At 43.6% G+C, this 23,404-nt stretch overlaps 1 protein-coding gene across 1 annotated transcript in view; it reads left to right on the forward strand.

Annotated features, from left to right (window-relative positions):
- The window catches only part of LOC124274320 (late secretory pathway protein AVL9 homolog), a 38,338-nt gene that overhangs the window by 8,342 nt on the left and 6,592 nt on the right, over window positions 1-23,404 (forward strand). The window contains exons 5-13 of the mRNA XM_046709677.1: window positions 65-212; window positions 660-739; window positions 7,512-7,581; window positions 8,628-9,970; window positions 10,673-10,807; window positions 12,553-12,691; window positions 13,845-13,925; window positions 16,278-16,392; window positions 21,705-21,758. Of these exons, the coding sequence (XP_046565633.1) occupies window positions 65-212; window positions 660-739; window positions 7,512-7,581; window positions 8,628-9,970; window positions 10,673-10,807; window positions 12,553-12,691; window positions 13,845-13,925; window positions 16,278-16,392; window positions 21,705-21,758 (2,165 nt within the window). The remainder of the gene's footprint in view (window positions 1-64; window positions 213-659; window positions 740-7,511; window positions 7,582-8,627; window positions 9,971-10,672; window positions 10,808-12,552; window positions 12,692-13,844; window positions 13,926-16,277; window positions 16,393-21,704; window positions 21,759-23,404) is intronic.

The following is a 23,404-nucleotide window of genomic DNA, read 5'->3' on the forward strand; positions in this document are numbered from 1 at the left end:
TGTTTGCTTGTAGCCTGTATGGTCAGACAAGTCAGGAAATGTTCATACTTGTGTTTGCTTGTAGCCTCTGTATGGTCAGATCAAGTCCAGGAAATGTTCCACTTCAGCAAGGTGGAGCTGCACATGCATCAGCAGACTGCTTCAGCAGACTTTCAACAACCTCAGCCAGTGCATGACAGACAGCTTGCTGGGCGGGTCACAGGTCTTTCTAGGCAAGTATGGTCCTTATCAACTTGTATATAGTCTGCCAAGGCATGACAATAAGTTATGATGAGATGTCGTCCTTAAGTGGGTATGGTCCTGGTTCATCCAGATCATGGGTCAACAGTCTTTCTAGGCATTATATACTAGTCTAAAGGGGTACATTTTCCACAGTCAGCCAAGGCATGTCAATGAGTTATAGTGATGTGCCATCTTTATGTGGGTATGGTCCTGGTTCATCCAGATCATGTTTCTTGGTTTGTCACCTGCGTGCGAGTTTCTTCAAATTAGTGAACAGCAATGGCACCAATTTTAGGAATCTCACTCTGAGAGTCCTCCCGAAAAGAACTAACATTTGTACCTTGCAGAGATAGTGTAATTCCAAATACAATAAGGTTACATTTTGTGGAAGTTTCAAAGTTTTGAGTGACTTATCTTTGTCTTTCTGATACTTTCAGACCTGTCTGCTAGGGATGTGGTGATGAAGTTCAAGCACAAGATTGTTGTACTCTTCAAGCTGCTCCTCCTGGAGAGGAAGGTAGTGTAGCCGATTTATTGTGGCTTGACTACCCTAAGTCAGCTGACAGTCTCTTTCTATGTTTCTTTGTGTTACTCTCTGAGAATACCTTCTAACAAATTCATGTCAGGTGAATCTGCAGCTTCTTTTGACTGTGCATATGTGCTTGAGCCAGTCAGAAGTCAGCTTTCTGAAATGATTAGACTTTCTTTTTACACCTTGAATTTATAGACATTTTGGGGGATTTGTGAGAGCAACATTATTTTTTATTGGTATTTGTCTTTAGAACGTTGATAATTTTTTCTTATCCTGACTCATGATCTTTTGCTTATCTCCCTTTTCTTTTCGAATGGTAGTGGAACACTTAAATCCCTTGAAGTTCCTGAAGCGGACGTAAAAATACACTCACCCACGAGTTACCTCCCTTTTGCCCTTTCCTGTGCAAACAGTCATGTGACCAGCCTTACTTGTCACTCTCTTCCTTTTCGCCCAAGTGGATGGTTGGGCGAGCACTATAGTCCCATATACGGCATTATATCCTTTTTTATTTAGGTCCTATTCTTCAAAATTACGCTGTGTATGGATTGACAATAACTACTTTGTATTATGTGTAAAAAATTAGTAAAAATTATTTGTATTTGTGTCATAATTTCATCGTTATGTAACTTTGTTTACATTTCATTAAATCTTGCCGTGTTTGCTGGCACAGGTTATCCGTGGCTGATCCTCACCCCCAATGCCCTTCGTGCATAAAACCATGTTCTTCCAGTTTGCACTGTACTTATTGTGTTGATTTATCAAATCTTCAATTTAATCAATATTTGTCTTATATCTATAGACGTGCCATGGATCGGGTGAGGAAGTCATATCAAGTCACGGCTGATAAAACAGGAGATCAGCCTGCAAACCGTATGTTGCTTGCTACTGCTGAAATTCATAATACTGGTGCTATGTTAAGTACGTTGCAGGGACAGTCTGCTGGTACGGGGACTAAGAAGAGATCGGCTACAACGCAGTTGACTCCGACTCAAGCTAAGAAAAAGACGTCATCCTCTTCTACATCGCAGAAGAAGGCATCTGTTACCAGGTTCGAGGGCGGCTAGTAAGTCAACGCATCAGAAATCCTTCAACGAAGAGATATTACCTCCACATGAAGTAGACGTTTTTGATGATCCCCCATTACTTCTACCCGAAGTACCTACGAGATCAGCGACTCAATCGACTTCCAAGACTACTAGATCGTCTCCTGCAATGGTCACAGCAGGCCAGCTGTTTGACGAACTACCACCTACCTCTCAACGCAGTAAAGTCGAGGCACACAAATCATCAGCGTTTGCAAATGCTTCTTCTACACCGCAGCAGCTTCAATACCAATGCAGAACTTTGACCCGGGTGAATTTATGAGATAATTCACCAACCAGATGATGACCATGATGGAACGCAGGTTCGAGGAAGAACCGAAGGTTCAGCGAAGCCTCTCATCTACCAACACCTTGCGCAAACCTACGGACCTGCGCGAACCTACTCCTCAGAGAACTACGTCTCAAGACTACGTTGCCGAACGTACACCTTTGCGAGGGTCTCCACAGTCGGACGACTCTGTCATATAGGAGGAGGATAGAAGACATGAGATGCCTACTCATCGTTCTACATCCGTGAACCCTCAACGTTCGAGAACATCGAAGGATCCATCTCATACACATAACCGTTCTAGATCGAGATCTCATATCTCTCACAGATGTTCGCGAAGTCACTCATCATGAGACAGAGGTTCGCGAAGGGATACATCTAGCGACAGACGTTTGCGAAGAGAAAGCTCACATCACAGAGGTTCGCGAAGACACGAATCTACAGATAGAGGTTCGCGAAGAGAGGACTCTCAAGATAGCATCCAAGTACCAGAGTCAGCATCTGCCATCATTTAATGTGAAGAGATTCCCCTTACATCATATGGATCCATTTACAAAGGTGCCTGAATGGGATGATAACATAAAGTTAGTCAACGACTCCCGGAACAAGATGTATAAAGTAGAAGAAAAAAAGTTATCTCAACTTAATACTGCTACAAGGAGATCCTTCTTCGGGTTGGCCAGGTCAAGAGCTATCAATGAAGCATTGATCAATAAATTCCAGAACTCAAGTTCGGAAGAGGACAGAATGATATATTCGGCGCTCATTACTCAGAGGGGCGGTGGGGTAGCTTAGTCGTTAAAGCGTTGGCTCGTCACGCCGAAGACCCGGGTTCGATTCCCCACAATGTGTGAAGCCCATTTCTGGTGTTCCCCGCCGTGATATTGCTGGAATATTGCTAAAAGCGGCGTAAAACCAAACTCAGTCAGTCAGTCATAACTCAGAAGAAGGACCAATACTTTTTATCGGACCATCTGGCATCTATATCTGCAGGTCTCACTTAACTACGCAGACAAGGGCTACTTGCATCCTGTTCATGGAGTGACAGATTCACCCAACCGCTACTGAGAGCTCCATGGGAGGCGCCTACTATCTTTGGAGGACAAGTAGATGATGCAGCTAAGGAAGTTACGCACGACTCTAGAGAAGTTATGATGATAAAATCCATAGATACTCTGGCCAACGTTATCCATCATACTTCACAAAAGTATAACAGCAAGTCCAAATATTCCGGCATACAGAAGGCAAAGGAGAAGTACTCCAGCTTCAGAGGCGGCAAAGGATCTTTTCGTCGCCCATCAGGAAATTACAGAGGAAACTCAGGGAGATGCTGCACTTCCAGAGGATCCAGAGGAACTAGACGTTGATATCAGGGTTCGGAACGATCAGTGGAGTCTTCCACCCCCAGCCGTTCCTGTAAAACCAGCGACAGTGGGTGGACATCTACAAAGGTACTGGAAAAATTGGGGAATACTAGAGGACGACTACTTCTCCCAAGTACTGCGAGAAGGATACAGATTACAACTCAAGGCCACACCTCCGCAACTCTCATACCGATGGCCTTCGACTATGCAGAGGAGCAGGCAGACAAACTACAAGAAGCTATCAACTCACTACTTATGAAGGATGCGGTAGAGATAATAGATCAGCATCATCTCACTGCAGGCTTCTACTCCCCAATCTTTCTAGTACCCAAGAAGAACTCCAAGGAGAAGTTCAGACTGATTTACAACATGCACAAATTCAACAAAGACTATCTACTGAAACCAGACAGTTTCAGAATGATCCACCTACCTCAACTCAGACTACTTGTCCGTCTAGCAGATTACATGGCAAGCATAGACCTGCAGTATACGTACCTACACATCCCGATACATCTGGAATCAAGAAAGTATCTACGATTCCTATTCAGAGGGCAGCACTTCCAATGGAACGTCCTACTGTTTGGAATATCTTCGGCTCCGTGGCTATTCACATGAGTAACCAAGCCTATAATCACATATCTACATCATCGAGGTCTACGCAATGCCTTCTACTTGGACGACAGAATTCAGGTTCACCAAAATGCCAGTCAACTTAGACTTAGTGTTTCCCACAGGATTATGAAAGGGCAGGGTAGACTGATACAAAAAAGGGCACTATAAAATTCAAAAGGGCATTCAGCAAAATAAAAAGGCACAACAATTAAGGGTACAGCAGTTTATTGTGGTTGACATCATTTGGGTCTGTTTGGCATGCTTTGATACAAGTTCGTAAACTTCGTTCATATTCTCCTCCTTTTTCTTGCCAAGAACTTTGCCACACACTTTCTCAAGTCAATGTCAGTAGAAGATTTAGCAGGTGTCAACTTCTTCAACAAAGAGTTCCTTGACCTGGTTTCACTCAAGCTGTGTCTTATCAACATCAAGGCCAAAGTGCTCTGCCAGTTCTGTAATCACGTGTGGACCGTATCAAAACATGTTTGAAGAAAAGAGGATACTCCGCCAGGGCAGCCAAGGCAGTAACGCTAGCGTTACGCAGATGTACTCGTAACCTGTATGATGACAAATGGCTGAAATTTGAGACTTATGCAAGGCGGAAAGGCCTCATTGCTATGAAAGCTACTCATCCTCAAGTGGCGGAATACCTGTGTCATCTTAGACAGACCAGACATCTTAAAGGTTCGACATTATCTACATACCTCGCCGCCATCAGTACTGTGATTACCATGAAAACAGGCATCAAGTTGACGGAAGTACCAGAATTACTTGCTCTGCTGAGATCTTTTAAACTGGAGGACCAGCAAAGAAGTTCAGAGCTCCGGCCTCGGATCTGAATGTAATTCTACGTTATCTTACGAGTGATGCCTTCGAACCTCTAGACCAGACTACCCTCGAGCTGCTGTCACAGAAGACTCTGTTCCTGCTTGCACTAGCCACGGCAGCTCGAATATCAGAGATGCATGCGCTGGACTTTGGTCGAACCAGATTTGACACGGGGCAAAACGCTGCAGTTCATCTAGGACTTCGATGGGACTTCATTGCCAAGAACCAACTACCTGGTCAGCCAGATAGACAGTTCCACGTACCAGCGCTAGCTACAATCCTTGGACCAGAGGATATAGAGAACTTATCCTTGTGTCCGGTCAGAGCCCTGAAGATATATCTTCAAAAGACTAAGACAAGGAGACGAAAATTCAAGCGCCTGTTCATCCCATTATCAACAGAGACTTCAGCAGAAGTCTCAAGAACGACGATATCGTTCTGGATGAGAGGACTAGAACCTCCTAGAGCTTCCAACCCACATGAAGTCAGAGCACTGGCGTCAGCACTGGCTCTGGATGGAGGGGCGGTGGGGTAGCCTAGTGGTTAAAGCGTTGGCTCGTCACACCGAAGACCCGGGTTCGAATCCCCACATGGGTACAATGTGTGAAGCCCATTTCTGGTGTTCCCCGCCGTGATGTTGCTGGAATATTGCTAAAATCGTCGTAAAACCAAACTCAGTCAGTCAGTCTGGATGGAAATTGCTCTATATCTGCAATTATGGAGGGCTGCTTTTGGAAGTCGGACACGGTGTTGCCAACCACTACCTCCGAGACATAGCCACTGAAGACGTCTGAGGCATTCACCAATTTGGGCCTCTTGTTGTAGCACAGCAACTAACGGTTCCTCAAAGGCGCTGAGTTGGAAAATCTCACCCTTTATCACGTTGACTTGTTGATAACTTTTGCTAAGGAAAAGTATTAGTTTGAAACTCCATGCGCACAGTCTAGGCTAACATGAGTGATTAAAGATCCTGTACGGGTAAAGATCTTACATGTACGTGAAGGGGTCGCAACTCATTTATGATAAAGATCTTATCATAATCTATGGGTTGTTATAAGATATCTAGTAATAAGAAGATGCTAGTTTATCTGTAGCCACATGAATCAACATGATTCAAGTTGTCTGAGACTGAAGTAAGACAAGAAAGTGGTCCCCCCGAGTTATAATGGAAGTTGGAAGAATAGGATCACAGAAATGCCGTTTCGCAGTTCCTATGGGGGGATACAGGACGTATCTAAGGACAGCTGATGAATCCACGAAGTGGCTTGACCCACCACTAATCCGTCGGATTCTATAAGAAAAACATCACGAGTCAGGATAAGAAAAAATATGTAATTTTTCAAGTAAAATTGATATTTTTATACTTATCCTGACTCCCAACCTCCCAACCTCCCAACCTCCCCGCTGGAAACACTTCGGATTTCACAGTAGATCCAAGTGCATGGGCAGAAATTCAAGAGAGAGTGACAAGTAAGGCTGGTCACATGACTATTTGCACAGGAAAGGGCAAAAGGGAGGTAACTCGTGGGTGAGTGTATTTTTACGTCCTCTTTGGGAACTTCAAGGGATTCAAGTGTTCTACTACCATTCGAAAAGAAAAGGGAGATAAGCAAAAGATCATGAGTCAGGATAAGTATAAAAATATCAAATGTAGCCACTTACTTCAGTCAACTGTTCTGAACTAGATTTTGTAAAATAATCCATACAGTTTAAAGATACTGTTTATACATGAGCTGATGTATTGTAAAACAAATTCATGACGTTGAAAAGTTTATTGTCATGTGTTCAATAAATGATGAAACTCGGTGAAAAATGGCAATTTTTTTATCAAAATGCAGCTGTTCACATACACGATATTTGCACATGCTTTTCAGCAATTTGATGCAATTAATCTGCATAAGGTTTGCAGATGTTTCCCCAAATTAGTGGAGAAATTCATCTTCATTGTAACCATATATACATACATAACATATAGTGATTGATTTAAGCAAGTCTAAACTTTTGATGGGTAGTATATTATGTGAAGATTTGGCATTTTGGAGTTCTGCTAGCATCAGGTTAAGCAAAATATTCCCTCAGTCGTGTCACCCCAACTTAGCAAACTATGAAACTAAGCATATAAACATTCCATGACAAAATATTGCACTGTATCAACAAATACTACTCGTGTGGGGGCGGTGGGGTAGCCTAATGGTTAAAGTGTTGGCTCGTCACGCCGAAGACCCGGGTTCGAATCCCCACATGGGTACAATGCGTGAAGCCCATTTCTGGTGTCCCCGCCGTGATGTTGCTGGAATATTGCTAAAAGCAGCGTAAAACCAAACTCAGTCAGTCGGTACTACTCGAGTGACAACATCCAGTAATTTATGAGGGAGATCCATCCAGCAGCATCAAAACTCAAACCAGTGAGAAACTCCTAACTTGACTTCCATGAACATGTTCATGGATTATGACATAAAATGAAAAAGTGATTAACTTGACTCAAGTTACAGAAGAAAACCCACAGGTTAAAATGCTTATCTTTCCCTGAGGATTCTCAAGGTCATATTCAAATCAACGCCTCATATGTTCTGTTTCAGATTTTGTTCTTTGGCTCGCCGGTAGAAAACCTGAGTGGCACTTTGCTCTCTGTATTGTCACTCTTTCCAAGTAAGTTCATAAACAAGTTGATTAACAGAAATATGTGCTTTGTATCACTGGCATGTATGTGTTTGTTAGTGCATGGCCATGGTTGGTTGGTTGGTTGGTTGGTTGGTTGGTTGGTTGGTTGGTTGGTTGGTTGGTTGGTTGGTTGGTTGGTTGGTTGGTTGGTTGGTTGGTTGGTTAGTTGGTTGTGTAACACAGCATTCAGAAATAGTCCAGCTGTATGGCGGCAGTCTGTAAATAATCAAGCCTGGACCAGACAATCCAGTGATCAACAACGTGAGCATCAATCTATGCAATTGGGATACGATGACATGTGTCAACCAAGTAAGCGAGCCTGATCACCCATTAGTCATCTCTTACAACAAGCATGGGTTACTGAAGACCAATTTTAACCCATGGCCATAGTCAGCAATTAACAGTCAAGTCTTGGTTAGGCAGAGCCGTCATTGACACGATGAGCTACTGCCCTCATTGTAAGGTTACCATGGTGACAATGACACACAATGGCTATATGATATTATATTACCCGTTGCTACAAACACAAGACCTGGGAACCAATCCTGACCCTGAAACCCCATGAGGATAATCTCAGATAAATGGCTACAGTCCTTGTGGTGCTGCTGTAATACTCTAGAAGCATCTTAAAAGCTGGTATTCACTCACTCACTTTTTGTGATGTGCTGTCAACACATGGTCCTGTGTACAGCGCTCAGGTCACAAGTCAGAAGTTAAGCTAAGTCGTTTGTGGAAGAAAGTTGCATAGATGACAGTTTGATTCTTTTTAGAATTATTTTCACCCTTTGGTAAATGGGTACCCGGAAGTATGAGGTGATAATGTGGCAGTTAACCCGCAAGCTGAGACAGAAGCACACCAATCCATTGACTTTGGTGGAAATGGTTAGTGCTTTGAGTATGCTTTAACAAAGTGACCATAGTACACATTATGAATATCCTTTTGTAATCATTTTATACATGTTTGTCAAAGACGTTGGTTTTAGTCATTGCAACTGTTTCTTTGACCTGTCCTCATTGTCGATATCACTTTGCAGATATGGTGGAGTTTGGTTTGGATGAGTCTGTAATGAAACAGTTTCGGGAACTGTCGCCCACACTAGGCATGGCATCTCTAGACGATGAGGTGGATGAGAATGAGTCTTTCCTGGAGGTCAGATACTCTTCGGAGAAGGATGTTAAAAACATGTCTGACATTACAATGCATATGATGAATGAACCTATAAAACGCAGTAACAGTGTAGAGCCTCAGTCGCCAACTATACCGAGGGATGGTAGTCTGGTCTTGGATGGAACTGTGTATGACAATGATAAAGATATTCAAAACTCATTTCATGGGCAAGTGCAATCTTTGGATGGACAGAGGTCGAAGGCTTTGAAAAACTCTGAGAATCAACAGCTCAAACTGGCTGCTGACCGTGATCAGGTAAAGAGCTCAAAACCAATAAGATGCTCCTCTGTTGAGGACCATCCAAAAGTTCATGATCATGCCAAGGTTCATGATCTGTCAAAAGTACATGACCTTTGTAAAGGTCATAACCTTTCCAAGCATAAGGGTGAAGGTGAAGGTTCATCTAAAGATGATCCAAGTGATTCATGTGATATTCAAGAAAGTTTGCAAGATGAAGAAACTTTTACAGCATTTGGAAGCCCAAAAGATAAGGGTGCGATCGTATATAGCAAAGAGGACAGCCCTCTACAGCACATGCCCAGCATAACCCAGATAGAGGCTGTCCAGACTGGAATTACAATGCCAAATAGTTCAGAGAAAATGGAGGAATACTCACGCGAGGTTGAACTGGCAAGTAGCCCTGAAAGCCCTACTCAAGACCCCAGGAGAGACCTGCCACTTTCACTGGATGACAAGGAGAGTGTACCCGCTCTCAGGAAGACCGACAGCTTTGAGGACCTAGATTCTCCTGAGAGTATTAGTAGAATAGACAGGGAAGATTGTTTCTCATGGGAAGATGACCGTGTTCTCTTGTCTATTGAGCATGAACCAGAAATCAAAGATGGCGCCGATTCCAAGGGAGATAACCCAGCTAATGTTGGTTCTGCATCTGCATCTGCATCTGCATCTGCATCTGCCACTGGATTAATGGTGGAGAAGGAATGTAGTTCGGATGAAAAGATTTCAGTGTCAGATAGTGATACGGGAAGCGTTCCCTCTGATAAAACTGTAACCCGTCGGTCCGGTCGCCATGGTAGCCCAGGTGCAAAGGCTGCTGCTCTGAAACACAAACTTACTGCTGCCTTTGGGAATTTACACATAAAAGGAAAAGGGAAACCACTGGGTCAGATCGAGATGAAGCCGATGTCAAGAGAAGAGTCTCTGATTCAACAGGATGACTATGGTTTTCCTCTTGCTGTTTTCACAAAGGTAACTGTCAGATCCCATCCTTGAGTCACTGGCTGCACACTATTGACTATCAACAGGACAAAGCTGTTCCTAGAGAAAATGTGAAAAGAACGACATTGTCTAATGAACAAATGTTTTTTTCACATATAATTTGATAAGCTTACAGTTCATTATGAAATTTCTTTTTGTGAGAGAGGTAGGTAAGAACAGTTCAAACATCAAGTAAAGTAATTCTTGAATCTTTTACTTGCTTGTACTTGGATTTCTTTTTGATGCCCCAAGGAAAACATGCTTTGTCCTATAGGGATGCATTGTACCCATATGATATTTCATCATGCCACAAGTCCAAATCGTGTGTGTGTGAGAAAGGATTAATTGCTAGATAAGGCTATATCTACATATCTGATCATTTGTGCCTTAGATGCTTGAGACGCCTTTCATAAGACTATCTGTATAGTGCCACTAAAATCTCTTTTAGAATGGGGGCAGTGGGTAACCTAGTGGTTAAAGTGTTCGCTTGTGACAATGAAGACCCGGGTTCGATTCCCAACATGGGTACAATGTGTGAAGCCCATTTCTTGAGTCTGGTGCTAAGATCAGCATAAAACTATACTCACTCACTCATTATACATGATGCTAATAGTCAAGTGAGGGTTACTGGACTCAAGTTATTAGGTCTTCATGTCCATGTGTGTGATGTCATTTGTCTGTGTGTGATTCCAGGGCAGTGTCTGCCACCCATACTTGAGTCTACAGTACCATGACATTCTGCAGGACGTCAACATCAGGAGCTTCGTAATAGGAGCCACCAATATACTGTTTAAACAGAGGAGGTCCCTGATTGACGTCATTGTGGAGGTGAGTCTTCATCTTGATACGAGCCACCAATATAGTGTTTAAATAGAGGAGGTCCCTGATTGACGTCATTGTGGAGGTGAGTCATCATCTTGATACGAGCCACCAATATAGTGTTTAAATAGAGGAGGTCCCTGATTGATGTCATTGTGGAGGTGACTCTTCATCTTGTGGAGGTGACTCTTAGTCCCTCTTCGTCTTGATGCGAGCCACCAATATAGTTTTTAAATAGAGGAGGTCCCTGATTGACGTCATTGTGGAGATGAGACAGAGGTATAATAAACTATGGTCAATGGAGCAAATTGCTGAGGGCAAGGTGGACGTTATGCTATCACTGTCTGGCAATGGGAGGCGGTGATCCATGTGGCAAACTGCAAGGTGGACATTATATTAACAGTCTCTGGCAGTGGTAACCTGTGTTTCTTCTTGCAGATTGCTGACGGCAAGATGGACATTATATTAACAGTCTCTGGCAGTGGTAACCTGTGTTTCTTCTTGCAGATTGCTGACGGCAAGATGGACATTATATTAACAGTCTCTGGCAGTGGTAACCTGTGTTTCTTCTTGCAGATTGCTGACGGCAAGATGGACATTATATTAACAGTCTCTGGCAGTGGTAACCTGTGTTTCTGCTTGCAGATTGCTGACGGCAAGGTGGACATTATATAAACAGTCTCTGGCAGTGGTAACCTGTGTTTCTTCTTGCAGATTGCTGACGGCAAGGTGGACATTATATTAACAGTCTCTGGCAGTGGTAACCTGTGTTTCTTCTTGCAGATTGCTGACGGCAAGATGGACATTATATTAACAGTCTCTGGCAGTGGTAACCTGTGTTTCTTCTTGCAGATTGCTGACGCTGACGGCAAGGTGGACATTATATTAACAGTCTCTGGCAGTGGTAACCTGTGTTTCTTCTTGCAGATTGCTGACGGCAAGATGGACATTATATTAACAGTCTCTGGCAGTGGTAACCTGTGTTTCTTCTTGCAGATTGCTGGCGGCAAGGTGGACATTATATTAACAGTCTCTGGCAGTGGTAACCTGTGTTTCTTCTTGCAGATTGCTGACGGCAAGATGGACATTATATTAACAGTCTCTGGCAGTGGTAACCTGTGTTTCTTCTTGCAGATTGCTGGCGGCAAGATGGACATTATATTAACAGTCTCTGGCAGTGGTAACCTGTGTTTCTTCTTGCAGATTGCTGACGGCAAGATGGACATTATATTAACAGTCTCTGGCAGTGGTAACCTGTGTTTCTTCTTGCAGATTGCTGGCGGCAAGGTGGACATTATATTAACAGTCTCTGGCAGTGGTAACCTGTGTTTCTGCTTGCAGATTGCTGGCGGCAAGATGGACATTATATTAACAGTCTCAGGCAGTGGTAACCTGTGTTTCTTCTTGCAGATTGCTGACGCAAGATGGACATTATATTAACAGTCTCTGGCAGTGGTAACCTGTGTTTCTTCTTGCAGATTGCTGGACGCAAGATGGACATTATATTAACAGTCTCTGGCAGTGGTAACCTGTGTTTCTTCTTGCAGATTGCTGACGGCAAGATGGACATTATATTAACAGTCTCTGGCAGTGGTAACCTGTGTTTCTTCTTGCAGATTGCTGACGGCAAGATGGACATTATATTAACAGTCTCTGGCAGTGGTAACCTGTGTTTCTTCTTGCAGATTGCTGACGTCAAGGTGGACATTATATTAACAGTCTCTGGCAGTGGTAACCTGTGTTTCTTCTTGCAGATTGCTGACGGCAAGGTGGAAATCATGGACAAGGAGCTTCAGCGGCTCCTTCACCTGACAACAGCTGATCTCCGCTTTGCGGACTACCTAGTGAAGATGGTTGTGGAGGACAAGAATGACATCTACCTGGACGGGACAGGTATGGGGCAGGTGTTACAGTTACATTCTGTTGGCTATCATGACAGCCTTTAGGAAATATACCAAATGCTTTTGAGAATGTCATTCCACATCCTCTGTAATTTATAGGTTTTGTGTGAACTATGTTCCTCAATAACCCTGAACACAGGGAAGGAATAGGTCCCCAGTGCCCCATACTTGTCCTCCAGTGGGATAACTGGGAGGAATAGGTCCCCAGTGCCCCATACTTGTCCTCCTGTGGGATAACTGGGAGGAATAGGTCCCCAGTACCCCATGCTTGTCCTCCTGTGGGATTAGTCGGAGGAATAGGTTCCCCGTAGCCCATGTATGTCACCTATGTAAATACCCCATGCTTGTCCTGTGGGATTAGTGGGAGGAATAGATTCCCCATAGCCCATGTCTGTCACCTATGTAAATATGGTCAGGACAATATGGTACCTAGTCCTCCTCTGGAGAGTAACTGGTTATTGAGTGTGGACTGTCAGGTTGTATACCATTGCACTGTGAAGACATGAATTTGGTGTTCGTGCTTTTCGGCAGCAGCTTGAACCAGAACTGATGCTGTTAACAACAGTCACTCTTGACTTTACTATGATCTAACTCGTAGATATATACTCATAGAGGATGGTTCATCTCGGGGGTTGTGTATATCAAAGGACATATAAACAATCACACATTGTATCATGCTTATTACAGTTTTATTTTCTGTAACATTAATTTATTGGTAATTTGTAAGTGCTAACACTAGTGGCTGGTGATGTGTCTGTTCATTTATTCATGTCTCTGAAATGTGTTTGCTGAATATTTAGTCAACTAAGATAACTAACTCGCTCACGCAGTCCTCACTCACTCCTCACTCATTCACTCACTCACTCACTAACTCTCACTAACTCACTGAAATAAAATTCTTGATACTTGCGAAACACTGACCAAACGCCAATACATCGTTAATCCTAGATGCCTTATTCAAGTTCAAGCAGAGAAATTCCGTCCAGTTGGCACACCCTGCCTACCCCACACAGTCCACCCCACGCAGTCCCACCGACTCTGTTCACCCCACCCTGTCCACAAAACTCAGTCCCACCCACCCTGTCTGCTTACCCTATGTGCACTATTGTTGATCCTTATTGGCAATGTGATAGTCTCCTTTCCAGAGTGGGAGGGTGGAGACGAGTGGATCCGTGCTCAGTTCCGCCTCTACCTGCAGACTCTCCTGGCTTCTGTCATCAGTGATGGTGAGTATCAGGCAAACAGACAAGGTTTAGAGAGGGATGCAAGATTCAGTGAGGGATGCAAGATTCAGGGAGGGATGCAAGATGCAGGGAGGGATGCAAGATTCAGAGTGGGATGGAATGCAAGATTCAGGGAGGGATGCAAGATTCATGGAGGGATGCAAGATGCAGGGAGGGATGGATGTAAGATTCAGAGTGGGGTGCACGATTCAGGGATGGATGCAAGATTCAGGGAGGGATGCATGGTTCAGGGAGGGATGTAAGATTCAGGACGGGATGCAAGATTCAGGGAGGGATGCAAGATGCAGGGAGGGATGGAATGCAAGATTCAGAGTTGGATGGGATGCAAGATTCAGGGAGGGATGCACAATTCAGGGAGGGATGCAAGATTCAGGGAGGAATGCAAGATTCAGGGAGGGATGCATGGTTCAGAGAGGGATGCAAGATGGAGGGATGGGATGCAAGATTCAGGGAGGGATGCACAATTCAGGGAGGGATGCAAGATTCAGGGAGGTATGCTAGATTCAGGGATGGATGCAAGATTCATGGAGGGATGCAAGATTCAGGGAGAGATGCATGGTTCAGGGAAGGATGCATGATTCAGGGAGGGATGCACGGTTCAGGGAGGGATGCATGATTCAGGGAAGGATGCACGGTTCAGGGAGGGATGTAAGATTCAGGGAGGGATGCACGGTTCAGGGAGGGATGCATGATTCAGGGAGGGATGCACGGTTCAGGGAGGGATGCAAGATTCAGGGAGGGATGCATGATTCAGGGAGAGATGCATGGTTCAGGGAAGGATGCATGATTCAGGGAGGGATGCACGGTTCAGGGAGGGATGCAAGATGCAGGGAGGGATGCACGATTCAGCGAGGGATGCAAGATTCAGGGAGGGATGTAAGATTCATGGAGGGATGCAAGATTCAGGGAAGGATGCATGGTTCAGGGAAGGATGCATGGAGGGAAGATGCATGGTTCAGGAGAGATGCATGGTTCAGGGAAGGATGCACGATTCAGGGAAGGATGCATGATTCAGGGAGGGATGGATGCATGATTCAGGAAGATGCATGATTCAGGGAAGGATGCAATTCAGGGATTGGTTAAGGGAGGGTTGAGGGAGGGATGCACGATTCAGGGAGGGATGCAAGATTCAGAGAGGGATGGGATGCACGATTCAGGGAGGGATACAAAATTCAGGGAAGATGCAAGATTTGAGGAGGGATGCATGGTTAAGGGAGAGATGCAAGATTCAGTTATAAACAAGTATGAGATAGCTACGCCAACAATCACAAAGAAAATGAATAAAGAAACAAGGTGTATTCCACAATAAAACATTTACATAATATGAAGTCATTTCTGGAGATTCAAACGTGGTAGCTTATCCAACATTGCGATATTGTGTGAGGGGTGTCATCGTTAAATGAATGTGGGAAAGTATTTGTTGAACTTGAAAAACATCTGTGAAGAGGTTTTAAACATTGTCAATATCTCATTAGAGAAATAAATTACTCTTGGTCATGGTTAAATCTCACTGCAGTCGTCTTTGAACGATAAACAATGACCACTAGTCATTTCTCCAGGATATGACAAGTCTTTCATAAGTCCTATCGAGTGTTACTTGTATGTGTAGGAAAATGCATCTGAGATAAGAACATATTTTATTTGTTCAAAGTGAGATTAAACTATCTCAGTTTGGCAACTGGAAAGCATGTATTATGATAATAAGGAAATGCACATATTGTTTTAAGTCAGTAAAGTAATGAAATGCCTAATTCACTTTTATCGGGGCAAATCCTACACCATATTGTACTTCCTCCATTTGAAGCTGAAATACTGTTATACAACCACACCCATGCTACTGCTATTGTGTGTAGCTTGGGGTAAGTGCATGGTTATATTCAGCATAAAAGTGTGCATCCATTACACACAGATGTATAGAGTGGTTGCAGAATATTATGTATTCCATCCTGAGTGACTCACAATACTATTCATTGTACCAAATTTTTCATAAGAAATATTAACCCTTGAAGATCCCGGTAATCATTCAGTAACCCATGCTTGTCGTAAAAGGTGACCGATCGTGTGGTCAGGTTCGTTGACTTAGTTGACACATCCCAATTGTGTAAATTGATGCTCATGCTGTTGATCACTGGATTGTCTGGTCCAGACTCTGTTATTTACATATTACACCATATGCTGGAATATTGCTGAGTGCAGTGTTAAACAACAAAATAAACAAAACAAAATCATAAGAAATATTCATGTACTGTAATGAAAGAAATTATTTGTTCTTACAGTAGATTTAGCTACACCTTTTCATTAGTTTTAATGTAAAACCCTTACTGTATTTTTCAGATACCAAACTTCTAGATGATTATGGCACTAGCTTTGTTCAGGCTTGGAAGATGACTCACAACTTCAGGGTTTGGTCTAAAACGGATCACGCTGGCCTCAAGGAGTTCCCTCCTGGGTAATATATAAATATATTTATAGGAGATATTGGATTTACAAGATTGATAAAATGCAAATGATGAAGCCAAGGAGGAAACAGATGAAGAAGAGAAATTAAGGGAAAATGTTACAATTTATTCAATTCCTTTGGAAATGGTTCATCTGTATGGATATATATTACTTTTTCTCATATGCATTGGTATTGACTAGTGGTATGCTCGCAAAATGGACTCTCCCCAACTTTTTTTGAATGGTAGTACTGCAGTACTACTGGGAGTCGGCTGTTTGTGACAGCATGCAGGGTTGCCTTCCTTGTACCCACCAGAATCTTACAATCATGGTTATATACAAGGATTATATTTCTGGGTGTATCAGCACCATCCCTGTGCTTGTGGGTTTCACAAAGGGGTAAACATGTGAGACTTACATCACTTCGGACTTTCGTCCAATATCCAGCTGACACGCCATGGTGTAGCTGGAGTACTCTTTGGGAAAAACAATCATCTCCCACACCGATGTAGCTTCATGTTGTCTGTTCATTTGTCTGTTGTGGATGTTTACATTTTGAATTTCTGAAACCGCAGGGCCAGTGGTTGCTCACTGATCTCTAATTTAACCCCCTGGGTTTTCCCAGCTTGAACTGGTCCAAAGCAGCTTATCCTGGATGTGAGACTCAATGGTAGATCAGGTTGACCTGGACGATTGTGTGTGTTTGTATCCAATGGTAGATCAGGTTGACCTGGACGATTGTGTGTGTTTGTATCCAATGGTAGATCAGGTTGACCTGGACGATTGTGTGTGTTTGTATCCAATGGTAGATCAGGTTGACCTGGACGATTGTGTGTGTTTGTATCCAATGGTAGATCAGGTTGACCTGGACGATTGTGTGTGTTTGTATCCAATGGTAGATCAGGTTGACCTGGACGATTGTGTGTGTTTGTATCCAATGGTAGATCAGGTTGACCTGGACGATTGTGTGTGTTTGTATCCAATGGTAGATCAGGTTGACCTGGACGATTGTGTGTGTTTGTATCCAATGGTAGATCAGGTTGACCTGGACGATTGTGTGTGTTTGTATCCAATGGTAGATCAGGTTGACCTGGACGATTGTGTGTGTTTGTATCCAATGGTAGATCAGGTTGACCTGGACGATTGTGTGTGTTTGTATCCAATGGTAGATCAGGTTGACCTTGACGATTGTGTGTGTTTGTATCCAATGGTAGATCAGGTTGACCTGGACGATTGTGTGTGTTTGTATCCAATGGTAGATCAGGTTGACCTGGATGATTGTGTGTGTTTGTATCCAATGGTAGATCAGGTTGACCTGGACGATTGTGTGTGTTTGTATCCAATGGTAGATCAGGTAGACCTGGACGATTGTGTGTGTTTGTATCCAATGGTAGATCAGGTAGACCTGGACGATTGTGTGTGTTTGTATCCAATGGTAGATCAGGTAGACCTGGACGATTGTGTGTGTTTGTATCCAATGGTAGATCAGGTTGACCTGGACCATTGTGTGTGTTTGTATCCAATGGTAGATCAGGTTGACCTGGACGATTGTGTGTGTTTGTATCCAATGGTAGATCAGGTTGACCTGGACGATTGTGTGTGTTTGTATCCAATGGTAGATCAGGTTGACCTGGACGATTGTGTGTGTTTGTATCCAATGGTAGATCAGGTTGACCTGGACGATTGTGTGTGTTTGTATCCAATGGTAGATCAGGTTGACCTGGGCGATTGTGTGTGTTTGTATCCAATGGTAGATCAGGTTGACCTGGGCGATTGTGTGTGTTTGTATCCAATGGTAGATCAGGTTGACCTGGGCGATTGTGTGTGTTTGTATCCAGTGGTAGATCAGGTTGACCTGGACGACAGTGTGTTTGTATCCAATGGTAGATCAGGCTGACCTGGGCGATTGTGTGTGTTTGTATCCAATGGTAGATCAGGCTGACCTGGACGATTGTGTGTGTTTGTATCCAATGGTAGATCAGGTTGACCTGGACGATTGTGTGTGTTTGTATCCAATGGTAGATCAGGTTGACCTGGACCATTGTGTGTGTTTGTATCCAATGGTAGATCAGGTTGACCTGGACGATTGTGTGTGTTTGTATCCAATGGTAGATCAGGTTGACCTTGACGATTGTGTGTGTTTGTATCCAATGATACATCAGGTTGACCTGGACGATTGTGTGTGTTTGTATCCAATGGTAGATCAGGTTGACCTGGACCATTGTGTGTGTTTGTATCCAATGGTCGATCAGGTTGACCTGGACAATTGTGTGTGTTTCTATCTAATGGTAGATCAGGCTGACCTGGACGATTGTGTGTGTTTGTATCCAATGGTAGATCAGGCTGACCTGGACGATTGTGTGTGTTTGTATCCAATGGTAGATCAGGTTGACCTGGACGATTGTGTGTGTTTGTATCCAATGGTAGATCAGGTTGACCTTGACGATTGTGTGTTTGTATCCAATGGTAGATCAGGTTGACCTGGACGATTGTGTGTGTTTGTATCCAATGGTAGATCAGGTTGACCTGGATGATGGTGTGTGTTTGTATCCAGTGGTAGATCAGGTTGACCTGGACGATTGTGTGTTTGTATCCAATGGTAGATCAGGTAGACCTGGACCATTGTGTGTGTTTGTATCCAATGGTAGATCAGGTTGACCTGGACCATTGTGTGTGTTTGTATCCAATGGTAGATCAGGTTGACCTGGACGATTGTGTGTGTTTGTATCCAATGGTAGATCAGGTTGACCTGGACCATTGTGTGTGTTTGTATCCAATGGTAGATCAGGTAGACCTGGACGATTGTGTGTGTTTGTATCCAATGGTAGATCAGGTAGACCTGGGCGATTGTGTGTGTTTGTATCCAATGGTAGATCAGGTTGACCTGGACCATTGTGTGTGTTTGTATCCAATGGTAGATCAGGTAGACCTGGACGATTGTGTGTGTTTGTATCCAATGGTAGATCAGGTTGACCTGGACCATTGTGTGTGTTTGTATCCAATGGTAGATCAGGTTGACCTGGACGATTGTGTGTGTTTGTATCCAATGGTAGATCAGGTTGACCTGGACGATTGTGTGTGTTTGTATCCAATGGTAGATCAGGTTGACCTGGACGATTGTGTGTGTTTGTATCCAGTGGTAGATCAGGTTGACCTGGACGATTGTGTGTGTTTGTATCCAATGGTAGATCAGGTTGACCTGGACGATTGTGTGTGTTTGTATCCAATGGTAGATCAGGTTGACCTGGACGATTGTGTGTGTTTGTATCCAGTGGTAGATCAGGTTGACCTGGACGATTGTGTGTGTTTGTATCCAATGGTAGATCAGGTTGACCTGGACGATTGTGTGTGTTTGTATCCAATGGTAGATCAGGTTGACCTGGACGATTGTGTGTGTTTGTATCCAATGGTAGATCAGGTTGACCTGGATGATGGTGTGTGTTTGTATCCAATGGTAGATCAGGTTGACCTGGACGATTGTGTGTGTTTGTATCCAATGGTAGATCAGGTAGACCTGGACCATTGTGTGTGTTTGTATCCAATGGTAGATCAGGTTGACCTGGACCATTGTGTGTGTTTGTATCCAATGGTAGATCAGGTTGACCTGGACGATTGTGTGTGTTTGTATCCAATGGTAGATCAGGTTGACCTGGACCATTGTGTGTGTGTTGTATCCAATGGTAGATCAGGTAGACCTGGACGATTGTGTGTGTTTGTATCCAATGGTAGATCAGGTTGACCTGGACGATTGTGTGTGTTTGTATCCAATGGTAGATCAGGTTGACCTGGACCATTGTGTGTGTTTGTATCCAATGGTAGATCAGGTTGACCTGGACGATTGTGTGTGTTTGTATCCAATGGTAGATCAGGTTGACCTGGACGATTGTGTGTGTTTGTATCCAATGGTAGATCAGGTAGACCTGGACGATTGTGTGTGTTTGTATCCAATGGTAGATCAGGTTGACCTGGACCATTGTGTGTGTTTGTATCCAATGGTAGATCAGGTTGACCTGGACCATTGTGTGTGTTTGTATCCAATGGTAGATCAGGTTGACCTGGACGATTGTGTGTGTTTGTATCCAATGGTAGATCAGGTTGACCTGGACCATTGTGTGTGTTTGTATCCAATGGTAGATCAGGTTGACCTGGGCGATTGTGTGTGTTTGTATCCAATGGTAGATCAGGTTGACCTGGACGATTGTGTGTGTTTGTATCCAATGGTAGATCAGGTTGACCTGGACGATTGTGTGTTTGTATCCAATGGTAGATCAGGTAGACCTGGACGATTGTGTGTGTTGTATCCAATGGTAGATCAGGTTGACCTGGACGATTGTGTGTGTTTGTATCCAATGGTAGATCAGGTTGACCTGGGCGATTGTGTGTGTTTTGTATCCAATGGTAGATCAGGGTTGACCTGGGCGATTGTGTGTGTTTGTATCCAATGATAGATCAGGTTGACCTGGACGATTGTGTGTGTTTATCCAATGGTAGATCAGGTAGACCTGGACGATTGTGTGTGTTTGTATCCAATGGTAGATCAGGTTGACCTTGACGACAGTGTGTTTGTATCCAATGGTAGATCAGGTTGACCTGGGCGATTGTGTGTGTTGTATCCAATGGTAGATCAGGTTGACCTGGACGATTGTGTGTTTGTATCCAATGGTAGATCAGGGTTGACCTTGGCGATTGTGTGTGTTTTGTATCCAATGGTAGATCAGGTTGACCTGGACGACATTGTGTGTGTTTGTATCCAATGGTAGATCAGGTTGACCTGGACGATTGTGTGTTTGTATCCAATGGTAGATCAGGTTGACCTGGACGATTGTGTGTGTTTGTATCCAATGGTAGATCAGGTTGACCTGGACGATTGTGTGTGTTTGTATCCAATGGTAGATCAGGTTGACCTGGACCATTGTGTGTGTTTGTATCCAATGGTAGATCAGGTTGACCTGGACGATTGTGTGTGTTTGTATCCAATGGTAGATCAGGTTGACCTGGACGATTGTGTGTGTTTGTATCCAATGGTAGATCAGGTTGACCTTGGACGATTGTGTGTGTTTGTATCCAATGGTAGATCAGGTTGACCTTGACAATTGTGTGTGTTTGTATCCAATGGTAGATCAGGTTGACCTGGATGATTGTGTGTGTTTGTATCCAATGGTAGATCAGGTTGACCTGGACGATTGTGTGTGTTTGTATCCAATGCTGTAGTTTGATGTTCATTGTGTTAGTCACTGGATTGTCTGTTGCAGACTCAAGTATTTACAAGCTGCCTTCACATAGCTGGATATTGTAGAGATCTGTCCGTCTTTGATTTTTCAGACATCCATACCAAGGGCATTTGAACGTTGCAGATCTCAGAGTGAGGCTGTCACAGTAAGTTCAAGTAGTAATGTCCTTATCTAGTCAAGTCATATCATCATTACAATTACTTGCCTGGTACAAACTCGTCTTGCCTTGTTCAGTTACTGTGGACCGTCACCTATCTTTGTCATGTTATCATAACTGACTCTTGTATTGAAGGACCAGGGCCAAGATTTTCGAAGCTCTCTTAGTGCTAAGATAGTCGTAAGTGCCATACATTAACATTAATTTACGACTATCTTAGCGCTAGGAGAGCTTTAAAAATCTAGGCCCAGGAGTGGCCCAGTGGTTTAAGGGGCCACCAAAATCACTGCGATGTCTGCCTTCAGTCCTTGGGATCATTTGGCATTGAGTTCAAATCCAAGATTCAGTTTTTTCAGTGATTCAGTGGTTATGACCCTTGGTGTCTTGGAACCACACTTCATGGGTTTCACTAGCCACTTATATCGTACATGATGCTAATCCAGAGATCAGTAAGAGAAATAACAAACATATTTTTCCTTATCCTGACTCATGCTAAATGCTTGTCTCCTTCTTCTTGCGAATGACAGTGGAACACTTGAAATCCCTTGAAGTTCCCTTCTAAAAATCAGACGTAAAATCCTCACTCACCCACGAGTAGTCTCCCTTGCCTCCTTTGACGCCCTTTTTGGTCACATGACCAGCTATGTTTGTCACTCTCTCCTTCTTCGCCTTGAGGAGGGTTATGACAGCACCTGGGTCCCTATACGGCACATATCCTTTTCTATTTTGGACCTTGTACATCTAAATGGCAGCTGTATATGGTTTTTGGATTGTATATTATCAAATGTTTTGATATTATGTCTAAATTATACGTTGTTTGCCATGTTTTTCATCTGGTTTACAATTGATGAACACTTGTATTCGTTGTAGGTACCGACTGTCTATGGCTGACCCGCATATATTATGTCCTGATTGCACTTCTACATGTTCTTCCAGCTCTTGCTGTAAACATTGTCAGAAACTACCTTATTTTGACTTTAATAATTACATTTTTCTCTTCATAGACGTGCAAAGGACTGGGTAAGAAGGTATTCACAAGTCATGTCTGGTAAATTGAGTGATTGCGCTGATAACCATGTGTTAACTACTACTGCGGATGTTCAAAATTCCAGTGAATTGCAGAGCGTTTTACAAGGGCAGGTCGCTGTTCCAGTGATGAACTCCGTCTCGAATAAGTAGAGATCGTCGTCAACGGAGCTGTCCTCATCGCAGACGAAGAAGACGAGATCTTCTTCAGCGCAGAAGAAGAAGTCTACAGCTCCTAAGCTCGTTGAAGTCTCTTTACGGCTCTACGCAGAAGACGAGATCCTTCACTGTACTTTCGGAAGAAGCAGACGTGTATGATGACACACACGCGCACTCACGCACGCACGCACACACACACACACACACACACACACACACACACACACACACACACACACACACACACACATCATCATCATCATCATCATACCTGAAGTCACAGTCATCAGCAAGAAGACGAAGCCTGCTTCAACAGCTTCATCGGCAACTATATCAGCGCAGACATTGACAGAAGACCTTCTATCAACGCAGACTTCGGGTACCAGATAGCATCAGCGTCAACTCTTCACAAGTGCAGCGTACCTTAGAAAAGGGCCTCAATGTTCTCA

This window comes from Haliotis rubra, unplaced genomic scaffold (assembly GCF_003918875.1).
Source record: "Haliotis rubra isolate DU_JTF1 unplaced genomic scaffold, ASM391887v1 Scf104, whole genome shotgun sequence".
NCBI classification, from domain to species: Eukaryota; Metazoa; Mollusca; class Gastropoda; order Lepetellida; family Haliotidae; genus Haliotis; species Haliotis rubra.